This window comes from Aricia agestis, chromosome 17 (genome assembly GCF_905147365.1).
Source record: "Aricia agestis chromosome 17, ilAriAges1.1, whole genome shotgun sequence".
NCBI lineage: Eukaryota > Metazoa > Arthropoda > Insecta > Lepidoptera > Lycaenidae > Aricia > Aricia agestis.
Genome location: NC_056422.1, coordinates 9,141,494 through 9,158,700, shown reverse-complemented (window position 1 = coordinate 9,158,700; position 17,207 = coordinate 9,141,494). Strand labels below are relative to the sequence as shown.

Below are 17,207 nucleotides of genomic sequence, written 5' to 3'. Positions count from 1 at the left end.
TGATCTCATAATTATCTCTCTATTAACCTTTTCTTTGTTAATGATCTCTTTTATTACAAATATGTTTTTCTTACAAGAAATACTTTGTAGTTGTATCTTGAGTTGATTAAAATTGTATATAAAGTTTAATAGAGGTTCTTCTTTTTTAAGTCTACTTAAACAGCACGTCTAGTACAACGATTTAAATATAATTTTATACGAAATGGGCGAAACCAAGAAGATGGAAGCTTGATGCTATAAGCATCAGAAAAATCACAAAAGCTGATATAAAGTTTCAGAAAAATTGCGGAAATTTTTAACACTGTAATATTGAAGTAATTCGATTTAATATAATAGGGGACCGTGTGCCAGGTAAAATTATTCTATATACACAAATACAATATACACAAATATTTTGACTAGATCCTCAACATATTATTAGTCTTATACTCATCCATCAAGTATTGATCAGTGATTTGCCGACCAGCCAATCTTTGATTGCCGTTTAACTTGTAATCTTTAATCGTTTTCACTAAGGGTTAGCCTCCAATCGTTTTAATTTTGACTAGATTCTCGATATCTTAGACTTATCTATCAAGTATTGTTCAGTGATTTGCCGACCAGCCAATCTTTTCGTCGTTTAACCTGCAATTTTCAATAAGGGTTAACCACCAATCGTTTTAATAAGGGTTAATCTCCAATCTCTCCAATAGTCAGGGTTAGGGGCAAACGCCGTCACGCGCTGGTGGTCACTCGGTCAGGTAGTGGGGTGGGGGTGGTGCACCACCACATTGTACAGTTGACCTCTCACCTCGTGACATCCTAGTGCATCCTCTTTGGTGGTAGTCTTTAGGTGAGTCAGTTTTGATGATTTTTTAAATCAATATTAACAATAGAAAAAAATTGAATAAATTAAAACTAATAATTAAAATTCAAAGATTAATTTTAATATATTTTTTTTTAAAACTTGAGCATAATAATTTGTGGATCAAAAGATTTTTTAAATTAAATTATGGTTTTGTGCAAACAATAGTAACCGCAAGGCTTTTTAATATTAAAATAGTAACTACAAAAATTAAATTAAGAAATTAAAAAAAAACCCCGCCAAACAACTTTAAAAAGTAATGAAATAATATTAACTGCCTTTAAGTTCAAATAATTCCTAACTTGTGTAAAGTAATATTTTAGTCCATAATTGTTGTCAAGGAGTGTCGGGGGACCGCCAAGTAAACTACAACCTACAACCGCCAAGTCGCTGATTATCAGGATTCAGTTCGCTGTGAATTGATCTTTAAACTTGTTATGTGAAATCAAACATCTACATTAGCGGTCCCCCGACACACCTTAACAACAATTATGGACTAAAATATTACTTTACACAAGTTAGGAATTATTTTAACTTGAAGGCAGTTAATATTATTTCATTACTATTTAAAGTTGTTTGGCGGGGGTTTTTTTAATTTCTTAATTTTATTTTATTTCATACTTTTTAAACTTGTGTTGGTTTAAATAGTGCAGAATAATTCCTATCAACACAATCATATTCTCGTGATTACCATAATATTCTATCAATGTCCTTTTCGATGAGGCCGTTAATATGAGCCCAAACATGAAACCTCCACTTTGGGTTCATACGAAGCTTGATTCCTATAGAATCCAGGTGATGCTGCAGCAGCAGCATGTAAATATTTACTGCTTATCTACTTCTTACTGGTTGTCGCAATTAAAATGAGCCCAAACACGAAACCTCTGCTCTAAGTTGGCGAGGAGTTGGATGTCCTATTGATTACCAGGTGATGCTGCAGCACCAGGTCAACTTTCCATTATTATGTGTATACGTATATTGTATATTCAGAAATGTCACGAACTAGAATGAAATATAAAACCTATCAAACGACTACAAGTTGCCAACGGCCTTTCATGAACCAGATAAACCCTGATTGTTCAGCACTGAACAGGCTGATGATGATGAATCATATCTAAGAACACTCTCGATCATGTCAGCTTTCAAACAAAAAAACTAGATCAAAATCGGTCCACCCGTTTGGATGCTACGATGCCACGGACAGATACACACACAGACAAACAGACAGACAGACAGACACGTCAAACTTATAACACCCCTCTTTTTTGTCGGGGGTTAATAAATAACCTAGAGCCCAATTATTGTATTTCGAATCGCGGTTATAGCCTATTAGAGGTTCAAGAATCAGACTCTTCATGCTTGTGAGATAATATCAGCCCCTCTTGTTTGTGGTGACTTAATTGTTGTGATTTGTGCGTGTTTTAGGTACAATATATCCGATATAATACGTGTCCAAGATCTTAAAAAATGTGTGTTCTTAAGATCTTAAAAGGATGTTGGAAAAAATATAAAACATCATTTGTAATCATTATTGTCAATGTTATATTATCGCTTTTATTGTGCGTGTTTAAGGTACAATATAACCGACATAATACGTGTCCATGATCTTAAAAAAATGAGTGTTTTTAAGATCTTAGAAGGATGTTGGTAAAAATATAAAACACAATATTAATTAAGTAAGCAATGTTATATTGATTTTATCTCGTGGTATATCATAGTTGGACACTTTTCAGCTAAAGCTCTGTTAGCTGCGCGAAACTGGTGCAAGAAAAGTAGAGCTTTTCGAAGCTAATTAATTATGTCTATTTTTTATTAAATAAGGGGACAAACGAGCAAACGGGTAAACTAGATGGTAAGCAACTACCGTCGCCCATGGACACTCGCAACATCAGAAGAGCTGCAGGCGCGTTGACGGCCTTTTAAGAAGGAATACGCTCTCTTCTTGAAGGTTTGCAGGTTGTAAAGTTCCGAAAATACTGCTGGTGACAGTTCATTCCAGAGTTTACAGTGCGCGGCAGAAAGTTACGCGAAAAACGCACGGTGTCTTAAATTTTATTATCCACCACATACTTTTAATTCATTTATATACTGTATAATAGAATTTATACACTGACGCCTCATCATTCGACGACGCAATATTCGCTAGTCACTACCAGTACCGAACCTATATTTTTTAATGAGAGTAGGCTACTTTTCCCTCGCTTCATGTACGAAATCTCTAGGACCACTATGGACGCTGCCGCCCTAGGCCATGGCCTATAACGGCCTATTTATAAATCCGAGGCTGGACGCTACAGTACACGATACTTTACAACTGATAGTCCGTTGAGAAGGGTTTCTAATAATTCTATTCCCCAATTTATTATTCTTCTACAGAAAATAACTTCTACTCCATCATATTCCAGGTCGCGAGAACTCCACCGTCACCGCCAGCGTGCCCAAGCACGACGAAGAAGAGAGAGAGGATACGGAACCTCGTTGCTCCTTCTGCGACGCGCCTTTCCCGAATATTGACGCGTAAGTACATTTTACTGTTTTTATGTAGAAGGCAAACAAAAAAATGATCGCCTACCGGAAATGACACCGATATTGCAGCAGAGTCGCAAGAGCGTTGACCAGCTTTCAGTTTCTCATTTGTTAGAATTTCTGATAGCTCTACATAAATTTCCAGCAAAGAAATGGGTTTTGGCAATGAATAATATTATTTGAATCTAAATGTAGATTTTCTTAAGTTAGGCCTTCCCGATATAGAGTTAGTGTTAGAGACTTAGTGCGTGTAAAGATTGCAGCTCCGATTAAATTCTGTTAAAATTTTACAGAACAAGGCCATAATATATCATCTTTTTTTTATTTAGCATGAAAGTCTTAGAGAAAAACACCGGTTAACACAAAAGTGTTACTTCAGTACAAAAAAAATAAAGAATATTTACCGTTAATGTAATCTAAATTACGAAGCTTAAGCAAATCTTCAAGATAAACATCCATTGAGAGCAATCAGTGATCAATATTAATTATTGCATCAAAGTATTATCTCGGCTCTCTTGTTTAATCTCTCGGAATGTGAGATTCGGTAGTCGATCAATCTCACGAATCTCACGTCTCGGAACCATTAGCCCCAGTCATTAGTGATGTACCAAGAGCGGTGAGTGATCGCTAGTGATGAGCCATCGATATCAATCTTGAGCACGCGACGTGAAATATGATTTTAGAGCGCGGCCGCGTATATTTATGTTTATTATTATGTTGTGGCAGCAAAAGTAGGTTCTGAGGCATATTTTATCGATAATTTTTTTACTGCTTGCCTTATTGCCCGTGGCTCCGACGTGTTAGTAGAGTAGGGTATTCTAAGGAAATCTTTCATTTTCCGTGATAAAAATATGTAGCCTATGTATTTTTAGTGATTTACTCTATATCTGCTATATGTAAAAAGACAGCTTAGACTCTGTTTCATGAAACAAACGATTATTTTTTCATCATTAGTATAAAAGTTCTATGAACCTTTAGCATTCGTTAAATTCTATTGGTAAACTCCCTCTAGAATAGAAAATAGGTCTGTTTTAGATCTAAATAATTTGCTATCTAGAATCTAAATGAATATTCGTTATCATGCAGTTTTTATCGAATATAAAATGCAATGTATAATGATAATAGCGTGTGTCATCGTGTTCAATAATTGAATCGGCGTCAATGCTCGTCAATAATGCAGAGAACACGCTCATCGATACTTATCGCGACATCACTATTTACCTATAGGATATAATAACTATAGCTGTCCCGATAAACGTTTCTTTGCCATATAAAGTATTGCGCCCGTATTATTTTATTGAAGTGACTAAATAAGTATGTCACCATGACAACGCCCATCGCTATCCCGTCGCACAAACAATGGTCGCCGTCAGTCTCGAGTTGTAATAATTTACTATTATTTATTCAACAAATGCATTTATCAATATAAAAGTACCCAGTAGCCGATTCCCACTGAATATGCATATAAAATTTGGTTAAAATCAGTAAAGCCGTTTCGGAGGAGTACGCGGCCTAACATTGCGACACGAGAATTTTATATATAAGAAGGAGATTATGAAATAATGGATAGAACTAGTAAACTTTTTGATTTTTGTAAATATCTGTAGGTATAAGGTTCTTACATCGAGTTTATTGTGAAAGTAGCAGCGCTGAAAGAGTTACCTTTGTCTTCTATGTTTTTATGAAAATGCCCCACAGCATAAAATATGTGCCCATACATTTATAAGAAATTTTTTCAACACTGGTATTTTCATAGTAAACTCTTTACAGAGGACTTTAAATACGGGAAGAGTTTTTTTTTACTTTTGTATGGGCAAACTTATAAAGCTGGGCCGCTTGCCCATTCAAATCACAAAAATTCTTTCAGCGCAGCTACCTTTACAGTAACGAACACATACCCACCCCACCCACATAATATTATTATCACTTTGTTATGTTACACTCTGTTTATTTGCGACACATTTTATTAAAATCAATCCAGTACTTTACTAAATAAAGAATACTTGCTATTACGTTTCTTTGCTATTAAGCTTTACCTTGCTTTATCGTCTAATCCTTGGGCAATGAAAGAATCGTGTTATAATTTCGTCATATCCGTCTGTGCGGAGTTACGCGGAGTCTACAGGGAAGTCGTGATCGGCCTGATGCAATACCAGCCACTGTTCCATGATCTACCTTCATCTGAGCTTAAGCTCATAAAAATATTTGAGTCTTTCTTATGTAATATAGAAGTATAAATGACAAAAGTATCATCGACATTATTTATATATAATATAAAACTCAAAGGTGACTGACTGACATGGTGATCTATCAACGCACAGCCCAAACCACTGGACGGATCGGGCTGAAATTTGGCATGAAGGTAAATGATATGACGTAAGCATCCGCTAAGAAATTATTTTGATCAATTCTACCTCCAAGGGGAAGAAATTGGGGATGAAAGTTTGTGTATATAATAATACTTCTTAACGCGAGCGAAGCCGCGAGCAAAAACTCGTATAAAATATACTTACATTAAAATCAACATACCTATTACCTACATAGTTTTATTAATCTTAACTTACTATAAAAATCAGGGGCCGTACCACGAAACAATTTTGAGACTCAAACAATCGACGGAGATAGCCGCGTCCCACTCTAACAAACGAGTGATGACGTTGTTAAAGCAGGACGCAGCAATCTCATTCGATTATTTGAGTCTCAAAACGGTTTCGTAGTTAGGCCTCCAGAATCTGTACTTCCTAGATTAGATTGAACGAAGTTATAAATAAGATTTAATAAAACAAATTGTTATAATTATTTACACGAGCTATCGTGGACTCAGTGGCCAGTGGGTAATCTAAATCGACATTACTATACAAGTCCAATTGGCAGAGGCTTATTAAAATGTAACCATGTTCTGTAGTATGCCAATATGGCGCTTATTTAAAATTTATATAAAACTATTATGGATTCAATGTATCTGTTCGTTACCTCTTCATAATAAAACCGTTGTACCAATTATGTAAATTAAATATTTAAAAAATATATGTATATGCGATTTCGTGTCATGGACTGATGTCTGCGCAATCTTAGTTGTACTCGTAGCAACATAGAGTTTTTTCCATATTAGAGGTATTTTAATATATAAAAATAAGTCGGGTTTTCCTTGCTGACGCTATAACTCCAGAACGCACGAACCGATTTCCACGGTTTTGCATTCATCTCGGGCTCCTTGAGGTCTATAGAAAAAAAATCTGAAGAAACTTCAAGAGAAGGCAGGAAAACAGGGAAAATAATTTTATGGCAAAACAACGTTTGCCGGGACAGCTAGTGTTAGGTATAATACTTTCTGTCTGTTATCTCTCTACGCTGAAGCTGCTAAACTTCTAAATTTTTTTGAGTAAAATTCTGTCACGTAATAAAATTTGGCGCAGTCTGTAGAAATCGATTTACATAACGTTGTGTCCTCGATAAGGATTTAGGATGTTTTTTTTACACTATAAGTGCGGAAGGTACTATAACGATGAGATATACAAATCAGCGTTGGAGCACAGAATATATATTAGTAGTACCAAGTTGGAGCAACATCTAGCTTTACGGTGCCGGTTGGCAGCGGGCGACATGAAGCAACCGCGTACGACGTGTCGTCGCAACACTTTTTTTTATTAAATAAAGGGGCAAACGAGTAAACGGGTCACCTGATGGAGAGCAACTTCCGTCGCCCATGGACACTCGCAGCATCAGAAGAGCTGCAGGTGCGTTGCCGGCCTTTTAAGAGGGAATAGGGTAACAGGGGAGGGTAGGGAAGGAAATAGGGGAGGGTAGGAAAGGAAATAGGGGTGGGTAGGGAAGGGAAAGGGTCCGGTAAACTCACTCACTCGGCGAAACACATCGCAAGCGCTGTTTCACGCCAGTTTTCTGTGAGCCCGTGGTATTTCTCCGATCGAGCCCGCTCATTCGTGCCGAAGCATGGCCCCTTGTATTTTTATGAAATATCCTGCGCAGCTCGCGACACTTTCATTGAAATACATGGAAAAAGTAGTGTCGCGACGACACGTCGTCTGCTGCCGCTTCATGGTTTCATGTAGCCTCTGCTGCCGCTTCATGGTTTCATGTAGCCTCTGCTGCCGCTTCATGGTTTCATGTAGCCTCTGCTGCCGCTTCATGGTTTCATGTAGCCTCTGCTGCCGCTTCATGGTTTCATGTAGCCTCTGCTGCCGCTTCATGGTTTCATGTAGCCTCTGCTGCCGCTTCATGGTTTCATGTAGCCGGCTTCCAACGGCTACGATGAGATATTCAAATCAGCGTTGGAGCAACATCTAGCTCTGACTTATAATAACAAGCAAGGAGCAGCATTTTACGTACAGTGGCTTATGTGGATGGGGTAATGGTGCGGCATGAAAGTTGTCCGTTTGTTCGTCATCTATTATGTATAGATATCACCCGCTGTTTCGCATCGCACTAGATGTACTGATAAACTAAAACAGGTGCTGGAGGCGGTACTAATCTATTTGCAATTAATTATACATTTAGTACTGGTTATGAGTAATTAGTTTATAATTTTGCAATCTTGCAACTATTAGAAATTGTAACGAATTAGGAAAAAATATGAGAGAGTGTAAGATGGGTTATTGTGAGCAAACTGACTGCCCAAGCTTGTTCTTTCATAGTTTTTTCAAATACCCTTTAAGCTTTTAGGGTATTTACTAACTACACCGAAACATGAAAACTAAATTAAACTTGATAATGATTAATGATTCACGTTCACGTTTTTTTTTTAAATGAAATAAGGGGGCAAACGAGCAAACGGGTCACCTGATGGAAAGCAACTTCCGTCGCCCATGGACACTCGCAGTATCAGAAGAGCTGCAGGTGCGTTGCCGGCCTTTTAAGAGGGAATAGGGTAATAGGGGAGCTTAGGGAAGGGAAGGGAATAGGGGAGGGTAGGGTAGGGAATAGGGTAGGGGATTGGGTAAACTCACTCACTCGGCGAAACACAGCGCAAGCGCTGTTTCACGCCGGTTTTCTGTGAGAACGTGGTATTTCTCCGGTCGAGCCGACCCATTCGTGCCGAAGCATGGCTCTCCCACGTATTAATTTTATATAGTATAATTTTTTTATGATGATACAGGCTGACTCGGTAACAACTTTTTTGAAACATAAAGACAGATGCGCAAAAAAACAGACCGATTATATTATTATAGGTAGATCTTATTGATCATATTGCGTAGGTACAGTCGATCAGATCAGGTGACTTTCTACTAAAGACGCAATCACAACATGTAGCGGAGGAACTAGACTGACGTTAGATTTTATTCTGAGATTAATTAAAAGATATCGCGGCGGTCGACGAGAGTGAAAACGGTTATCACACTGAAACAAGTGTCGTAGCCGTGTGTGGAAATCCGGTGTAACTGAAATATTATGATTTTCAAAACATTGAAAAATTGCTTTTCTATAATAAATAATTAATCAAGTTAGTTACTAGCAATATGTTAGACACTTACATAATATTATGGCAAATATTTATAATTAGTAATATACTATCAATATATTAATGAGTTATTATGTAGATGCAGTATGAGAGCTTCCTATTTTTTATTTTTGATTTGAGCGTCAGCGTTCACCTGTTTTAGTTACAAGTTTTGATAAATATAAATTCTTGCTTATTATATTATATTCGACAGTATTGCGTCGCTGCGTTTGTACTGCGATCTACAACACTAGTGTGATAACATCGTGACGCTTTATCTGATTGAAAATCTCGATACTTCCAAACGTATCAAAATACATCGACAGTCTCCTTCGGCTCTATGAAAATCCGCGCTAACAAAATCTGCAATGTATGGTGGACGAAAGTGATAACTTTTCTGCACCCAACTGGTGTGACACCCGAAGGCTTGCGTGTTCTGGACCAGTTATTTCGCGGATGATATAATTTTAACCTGCTTAGAAGACATTGTACAACTGACACTTAGCGATATTAGAGATACAGGCAACTTTGTTAATGATAAAAAGCCTTGGACACTAATAATATAAAGGTCCACGTGACACAGACGTTATAGACTAGGTTTACGATGTTTTATGCTTGTCTAATAAGCGATTTTTTCATAGTGTAGGTTAAAATTTAGTTTGTTATTATTTTTAGCAATATTCCGCGAAATAAACTTCCACCCTTAAGTAAATGAGTGTACGCATGGGCATGCGTACAGCACCTCCCTCCTCCCATGCGTATGCGTACACTCGCATGCAAGAACCTACAAACACCACCACCACACAAGCAATAATGTCGGCAAATCCGTGCAAGGCCCCTCACCACCATGCAGGTTGAAAATCTCGACGCGCATTTCGCCCCAACACCGGAGCATCCTCGGGATGTGGACTGTACGAACAATGTCCGTCAAGACTTGACGGATTCCATTTACTATTTTTTTTTTTTTTCATTAAATAAGGGGGCAAGCGAGCAAACGGGTCACCTGATGGTAAGCAACTACCGTCGCCCATGGACACTCGCAACATCAGAAGAGCTGCAGGTGCGTTGCCGGCCTTTTAAGAGGGTATACGCTCTTTTCTTGAAGGTTTGCAGGTCGTATCGGTCCGGAAATACTGCTGGTGACAGCCCATTCCAGAGTTTTACAGTGCGCGGCAGAAAGTACTATAGTGTAGGTATTTCTAGCTGGTTACATTTTTTAATGTTCAACCAAATATTGTTAAGTATATCAAAAAATATAAGTTCTGTATATTTTATTTCTTGAAGTTCCATCTATTTAAATGCAAACCAACCTAACAATTAATAAAATAAAAAGTAACAAAACCTTAAAAGTTTGTTTCTTGTTAAGTCGGTAAAATTACAACTTTTCTTTATTGAAGGCATTTTAAATGCTTCATATTTATAGCAAAAATAAATCGGCAACATTCTGTATGACACAGTACAAGACTGAATAATGTACAGCACGCGAACAAGCCGTCTGCGTAGGCGCTACATCTCTTCCTTATGGACGTGGTGAAATACTCTGATGCCCTTTGTATATCTTAGCATATACGGAGCTAACGGACAATGCGCTAGAATATAGATTGGGTAAAATATTTGACACCTTTTCTGTTTTAGCTAAACATAGGAAGATTATATTAAAGCTAAATATTAAAAAAAAAACAACAGACTAAAATATTTTTATCTAATCTATCTATTGTTGTATCTTTATTCTTCAGGTTTAGCTATAGCGATCAGCAAGTTAAACAGATGTTATACTTGCTAAAGTAAAACCAGGAAAAAGAGTGAATTTTTATAATGAAATATCTTTATACACGAATTCCTTCATACGTGCGCCATTTCAAATATTCCTTAAAATGATAATAATCTGGGGGCACGGGAGCGCCCCCGCCAAGATGAGCCAAGCGAAGCACGCAAGGGCACTACCTACCTTTTCTCGAAACGTATAATATCCGATGTAACTATACAAGGTGTAACAAAATTAAGTGATAATAATAATACTTTAGGGTTATTACACAGTCTCCTATAAGTAAAATATAGTTCTATGCGAAAGTGGCAGCTCTGTAAGAGTAACTTGTTTTTTCATCTTTGTATGGAAAAATTGATGACGCACGCTTGCCAATCATAAAAAATGGCTGTTTCAGCGCCGCTACTTTCACAGTGAACTCAATATAAGGAACACATACACACAATAAAGTATTGTCACTTAATTTTGTTACATTCTGTATGCTACAGCTGCACCAAACTTAATAATATATTTTACTTCATGAGCGACATAGTGCTAAGAATGTTTTTTTTCTAATTCCAGTCTCGACCGCCACCTCATCCAAGCGCACGGCCAGCCGGCTTCGGCTTTCCACTGTGAGCTGTGCAACCGAGCCTACTCCTCCCGAGCCCTGCTGCTGCGGCACCGAGCACTCACACACACAGACATCAGGAAATACCCCTGCGAGAACTGCCCTAAGGTGAGATGAGAATCTAATTATTCTATAGTTTGTCAAAAAAGAGAAACCGCTGTATACAATTTTGAAATCACATAAAAATATGAAAACCTTATTAAATTGGGATAAAAATATGCAAGGTGATAATATTCAAAGCGTATGCAGTGTGTAACAAAACTAAGTGATAATACACACCCTAAAGCTGTGTATGAATCTTCTATATAGAGTTCGCTGTGAAAGTAGTAGCGTTGAAAGAGTAACTTTTTTATTCATCTTTGTATGGAAAAATTCATGATGCGCAGGCGCTTGCCCATTACAAATCACATTTTTTTTTTGTTTTTTCAGCGCTGTTATTTTCACAGTTGACTATATACGGGGAACCCATACACACCATCACTTAGTTTTGTTACACCCTGTATATTATAAGCGTTTTCTGTGGAAATACAAAGAGAAAAAAAAACACATTTTGAGCGTGATTACGTTTAGAAAAATTTGTACTGCGTCTACTCTTTCTTGACAGACTGTACGCATTTAGCGTACAAAATAAAAAATAAAAACTTTTTGTAAGTGATGATCTAACATTACATAGCGAGCGAGTATTTCAACTGAATTCTGGCCCTCGATTTGCTGTAATTTAATTTAGAAGTTAGAATCCACTATTTCCAGTAGATGTAATCAAACACGTACAATTCGATTCAGCATCCAAAATTCGGTTGTCTGCTATTATAGCTCAGGTATTAAAAAGCTCGTAATATTTATCAGTACCTACTAACCAAAACATTAGATATGAAGGTTAATCCCTCCCCTTTCCTACCTCCGTACCTATTAATTTTCCAATTATTAAAGTGCCAAGATCTTGATTACATTATACTGTCAAGAACTCATTTAAACTTAAAAATAAGACAGAACTTATCAGCTGATTATTATTTACTATATCTGAAGCGGTAGTTCAGACGGAACCGACCCAGCTTGTATTATAATTTGGGCGTAAATAATTCAATTTGATAAGGCTCGGCTCGGCCTTGGCCAGCAGAACAAAGTGCAGATAAATCTCTTTGTCCGAGTCCTGAGCTTGGATATCGAAATAATTAATTCCGTTCGAAACCTAGGTTCACTAGATAACTAGATTTATGAAGTAACAAACAATAGGTTTAGTTGATAAGCTTTGGTCATTTTTCTTATATAATGTTAATGTGGAGCTGTTTTAAGTGCTGGTTATAATATCAGAACCTAGTCGGTATAATGTACGGAGAGTAGAGACGGAACAATGATAAGAAAAGAGTAATTTTTCACCTTATTGAATAGACACAGCTATCTTCAGCTAATCTGGCGTGGCCCGAATCTTTATAGAAGTTATGTGTTTCAAATAATAAAAGTTTTTGGCCTCGTCTTAAAGCACAAGAGCATTTATGACTGTCAACTCGAATCGCGCAATTTCGCAGCATTTCAAATATATCTAAGTATACTCGTACAACTAAAAGAGGCCATCCTTATTATGTAACGTTACTTACATTTTTCGCCTTCAGCGGTGTGTAAGCTTTTTCAATCCATACAAATAATATGAATGCGAAAGTGTGTATGTCTGACTGTCTGTCTATTACCAGTTTACGCCCAAGCCGCTGAACCTATACTTTTATCTCGGAAAAATGTACGGTTCCCGATAAACGAATTTTGGCGCAATGGATTTGCGGGCGTCATTTAGTACCAATATGTATGGAATATGGATGTGTGATGTCTCTCCTTGTGCTGTATCGTACTATAACGCTCAACACGTCTTTGACATGCTTCAACCGCGCATTACACGCTCCCAAAACCTGACGTTTCAGGTATTTACCGATCCTTCCAACCTGCAGCGCCACATCCGCGCCGCGCACGTGGGCGCTCGCAGCCACGCCTGTCCCGAGTGCGGCAAGACCTTCGCCACTTCCTCCGGCCTCAAGCAGCACACTCATATCCACTCCAGCGTCAAGCCGTTCCAGTGTAAAGTCTGCTTCAAGGTGAGGATACAAAAAAAATTTGAAGAAACGTAAATTTTCCAGACATTCAATATAGCAAGATTCATACACTTGTCTATCACAAAGCTCTTGTGTTGTTTTGATTCAAAAGTTTACCCATCTTTTATAAAAGAGATTATTAAAATGGAACTTGTCAAGGAATTACTTCCGGCAGGTTCCTGTTTGTTAGCTTTATGTTGCTAAAAGTTTATTTATTTAATTCCAGGCGTACACACAGTTCTCGAACCTGTGTCGTCACAAGCGCATGCACGTCGCGTGCCGAGCCCTCGTCGAGTGCGGGAAATGCGGGCAATCCTTCAACTCCTACGCGTCGCTGACTAAACACAAGAGATTTTGTGATACCGCCGCCGCGGCTAACGTAAATCTTCGCGGGCAGCTGCCCCAAGGACTTTCACAAATACCACCGCTGCCTAACGTGATGAATACCCCGAACAACACACCTCCTTTCCCGATGTATAGACCTGGTCTACATCTACCCTACAACAGTTTCGCTCATCACTACCCGGCGCTGTTCTCCGCGGCCGCTGCAGCGTGCCCCCCAGAATTCTTGAGCCCCCTGTTGTTCAATGTGCAGGGTGCAAGGCTCGCCATGGAACACGACATGGCCATGAACGCTAATTTGATTTCGAAAATGTCTGGCAACAAAATGATGGACACGTCTTTCGAAGATAAGAAGAGCACGGATGTGGACGTCGACAGCGTTAAGTCTGACAGCTACGAGGGTAGAATCACGCCTAAGCCTCAAAGTCTCTATGTAAAACAGTCACCACCTTCCGCCGAGGAAGCGTCGTCTCAACAGCGTCCATCGCCTGTCATGCCGCTGTCCACCTCTATATCCTCGTTTAATTTGAAAAATGAGGAGGCTAACCACTCTCCTTTCAATTTGTCACTAAAACTCAACAACAACGAAATTCCTTCGAAAGAGGACGAAGCAGCGGCGTCACCGAAAGATCTGTCCAAGAGCTACAGCAGTGAAACTGAAAAGAAGTCCACCTACTCGGACGACGAGCAGGAAGACAAAAAGGAGCAAAACGATCAGCCGTTGGACTTGTCCGTCACAAAAAAGCAGTGCGACAAGGAGTCCGACGTGGAATACGACGATCATTCCTTTCGTAACTCCTCGGTCAAATCGTATTCGCCACCGGAGAGCCCTCTAGAGCGGGACAACAAGACTCCAGAGAACGAGACGACCGATGTCGACGTTGAAGCCGTCGAACCGAAGAGGGACGATTCTCCGGACCAGCTCGTGTCACCATCGCTCGCGTTTCCGATGCCCGTTCATCCGCAACACAACAACAGCCTCATCGAGGCGATGTACCGACCTCGATTTCCCACATTTCACAGCCACTCAACGGACTCCATTCTGAACTCGTCCCACTCCCCCTACGTCCCGAGCCCGTTTAATTTTTTATCCCCTCTACTCGGCACTGACGGTCCCGACAGACAAACGAACGCGTACGCGAAGTTTCGCGAGCTCAGTGCCGGGTCGGGGAAGCTGCGGGACCGCTACGCCTGCAAGTTTTGCGGCAAGGTATTCCCCCGGAGCGCGAATCTGACGAGACACCTGCGAACTCACACGGGCGAGCAGCCCTACAAATGTAAGTACTGCGAGCGCTCCTTCTCCATATCCTCGAACCTGCAGCGCCACGTGCGCAACATCCACAACAAGGAGCGGCCGTTCCGCTGTCCGCTCTGCGACCGCTGCTTCGGCCAGCAGACGAACTTGGACCGGCATCTAAAGAAGCACGAGGCGGAGGGCGGGGATTCCCCGAGCTCTGCGGATACGGAGCAGGACGCTTGCTTCGATGACATCCGCTCGTTCATGGGGAAGGTGACATGTTCGCCGGGGAGCCGGACTCCCCCCGCCAGCTCCCCCGTGGCGCTACCGCACCCCCCCACTCACCCAGCCCACCCCGCTCACCCCTCCCACAGACCCTCACTAGCCATCACCACATAGCCCTCAGTCTACCCCCTCCCTCCGCCTCCGCCTCTATGGCCCCATTCGTTTGAATGACGTTCACAATTTTAGAATTTTTAAGGCAAAAATATGGCTAGTTTATACACCTGTGCTCATAATAATAAGCACTTAAGTATTAAAATAATATAGGTCTACGTAAAGTTTATATCGATTAAATATTTGTAAATATAATTTGACACTACTTAAAATTCTTAGATCTCTAAACATTTTATTATTTGTTATAAATCTTTTGATGATCTACGTTGTATTTTTATAGTATAGTCCGAGAGCGAGCACACTTGCTGCAAGACGCAGTTTTTTACGTCGCAAAGTGAAATAACTGTAATCTAAAAATAATTACAACTTATTTCAAAAACTAATATTAACCTCTATCATAGTACGTCTATCAAATACACGGTAATTAAGAGTCTCTGTTATTCCGTTTCAACACTATCTTTTCACAAACTCAAAATCTTTGAAACCACTTTTGTATTTCTTAAATTACGTACTTAAAAGATACTTTTTAAGTGTAGACTTAATTTGGATGGAAGCGCTCATAGTTATAAGATTACATGACAACGTTATATATAAATAAATTAATTATATTGTATAATAAAAATCAACTATTAGACTAAGTATTTACGCGTTCCTAGATATAATTGTGATGGAAGTGAAGTCTATGTCGGTTTCTGCACGTAGGTAGAAAAATTGTAAAAATAGCGTCAATGTTATATCGCTGTAAGTTATTAGATAAACTCAATTGGCAAACCTTTAGTCAAAAATCACCAAAGCAATTTTAGATATTTTAGGGTGGGGTTTTTGGAAATTCGGGTAAAAATTAATATAATATTTGGCATTATAATATATCATTTAAAATGTTTTGTTGATTGTTGTTTAGATATTGTAAATAATTAAGCATATCATGTATCTTTAAGCTATATTGATTTATTATAAGTCCAGTAATAGCGTAAGTTTTCGAGTTTCAGTATAAGATATGCAAGTTATTGTAAATCTAAGCATCTACAGCTACATACTAAAGATATCGTTCGATTTAAGACCACAGCGTTTGTGAGCAATTGAAAATCAATTTAATTGTAATTAAACTATTTATTACGAAATAACAAAATTATTATTAAAAAAAATAATAAAATGATTTCAAAAGTTTTACTAAAATTCTAAATGACCTACTGTCAGTAAAAAATATCATTTCATTTCTTAATCCCAGTTAAAATAAAAAAAAAGGCGTAATAATAGTTTTATTATAATAATTCGTGTAAAATATTGAATATTTTCTCTATGCTAGGCTCCTGAACTATTGTATATTGAAGCAACGCAATATTAAATATTTGTACGTTATCATATCACTCGTGGCACTAGCAATTATAACGTATTGTCACACAATAAAGGCGTCTTTTGTTGACATTTATTCTTTTTTTATTCTTGTCTCTCTCTTTTACCTCCTTTTCAAAAGAAAATATAATATCCATATCTATACAATATAATATTATAAAGCGGAAGAGTTTGTTAGTTTGTTTGTTTGTGTGTTTGAACGCGCTAATCTTAGGAACTACTGGTCCAATTTGAAAAATTATTTCAGTGTTAGATAGTCCATTTATCGAGGAAGGCTATAAGCTATATTTTATCACGCTAAGACTAATAGGACCGAAGAAATAGAGGAAAATGTGGAAAAAACGGGGGGAAATTATTTGAAAGGGCTTATTTAAAGGCGCTAATCTCAGGAATTACTGGTCTGATTTGAAATATTCTTTCAGTGTTAGATAGCCCAGTTATCGAAAAATACTATATGCTATATTTTATTACGGTAAGGCTAATAGGAGTGAAGAAATAGAGGAAAATGTGGAAAAAAGGGGGAAATTATTTGAAAGGGCTTATTTGAACGCGTTAAACTCAGAAACTACTGGTCCGATTTGAAAAATTCGTTCAGTGTTAC

General features: G+C 38.4%; 1 protein-coding gene across 5 annotated transcripts in view; it reads left to right on the top strand.

The window, feature by feature from the left end:
• The window catches only part of LOC121735365 (histone-lysine N-methyltransferase PRDM16-like), a 136,840-nt gene extending 120,455 nt beyond the window's left edge, over window positions 1-16,385 (top strand). For 4 of the 5 annotated variants that reach the window (XM_042126172.1, XM_042126171.1, XM_042126175.1 and 1 more), the window contains 4 exons: window positions 3,250-3,361; window positions 11,152-11,308; window positions 13,111-13,281; window positions 13,505-16,385. In XM_042126172.1, the coding sequence (XP_041982106.1) occupies window positions 3,250-3,361; window positions 11,152-11,308; window positions 13,111-13,281; window positions 13,505-15,256 (2,192 nt within the window). In that variant the 3' untranslated portion in view covers window positions 15,257-16,385. The remainder of the gene's footprint in view (window positions 1-3,249; window positions 3,362-11,151; window positions 11,309-13,110; window positions 13,282-13,504) is intronic. The other variant, XM_042126173.1, reaches the window with a different exon arrangement.
• Window positions 16,386-17,207: the final 822 nt, after the last annotated feature.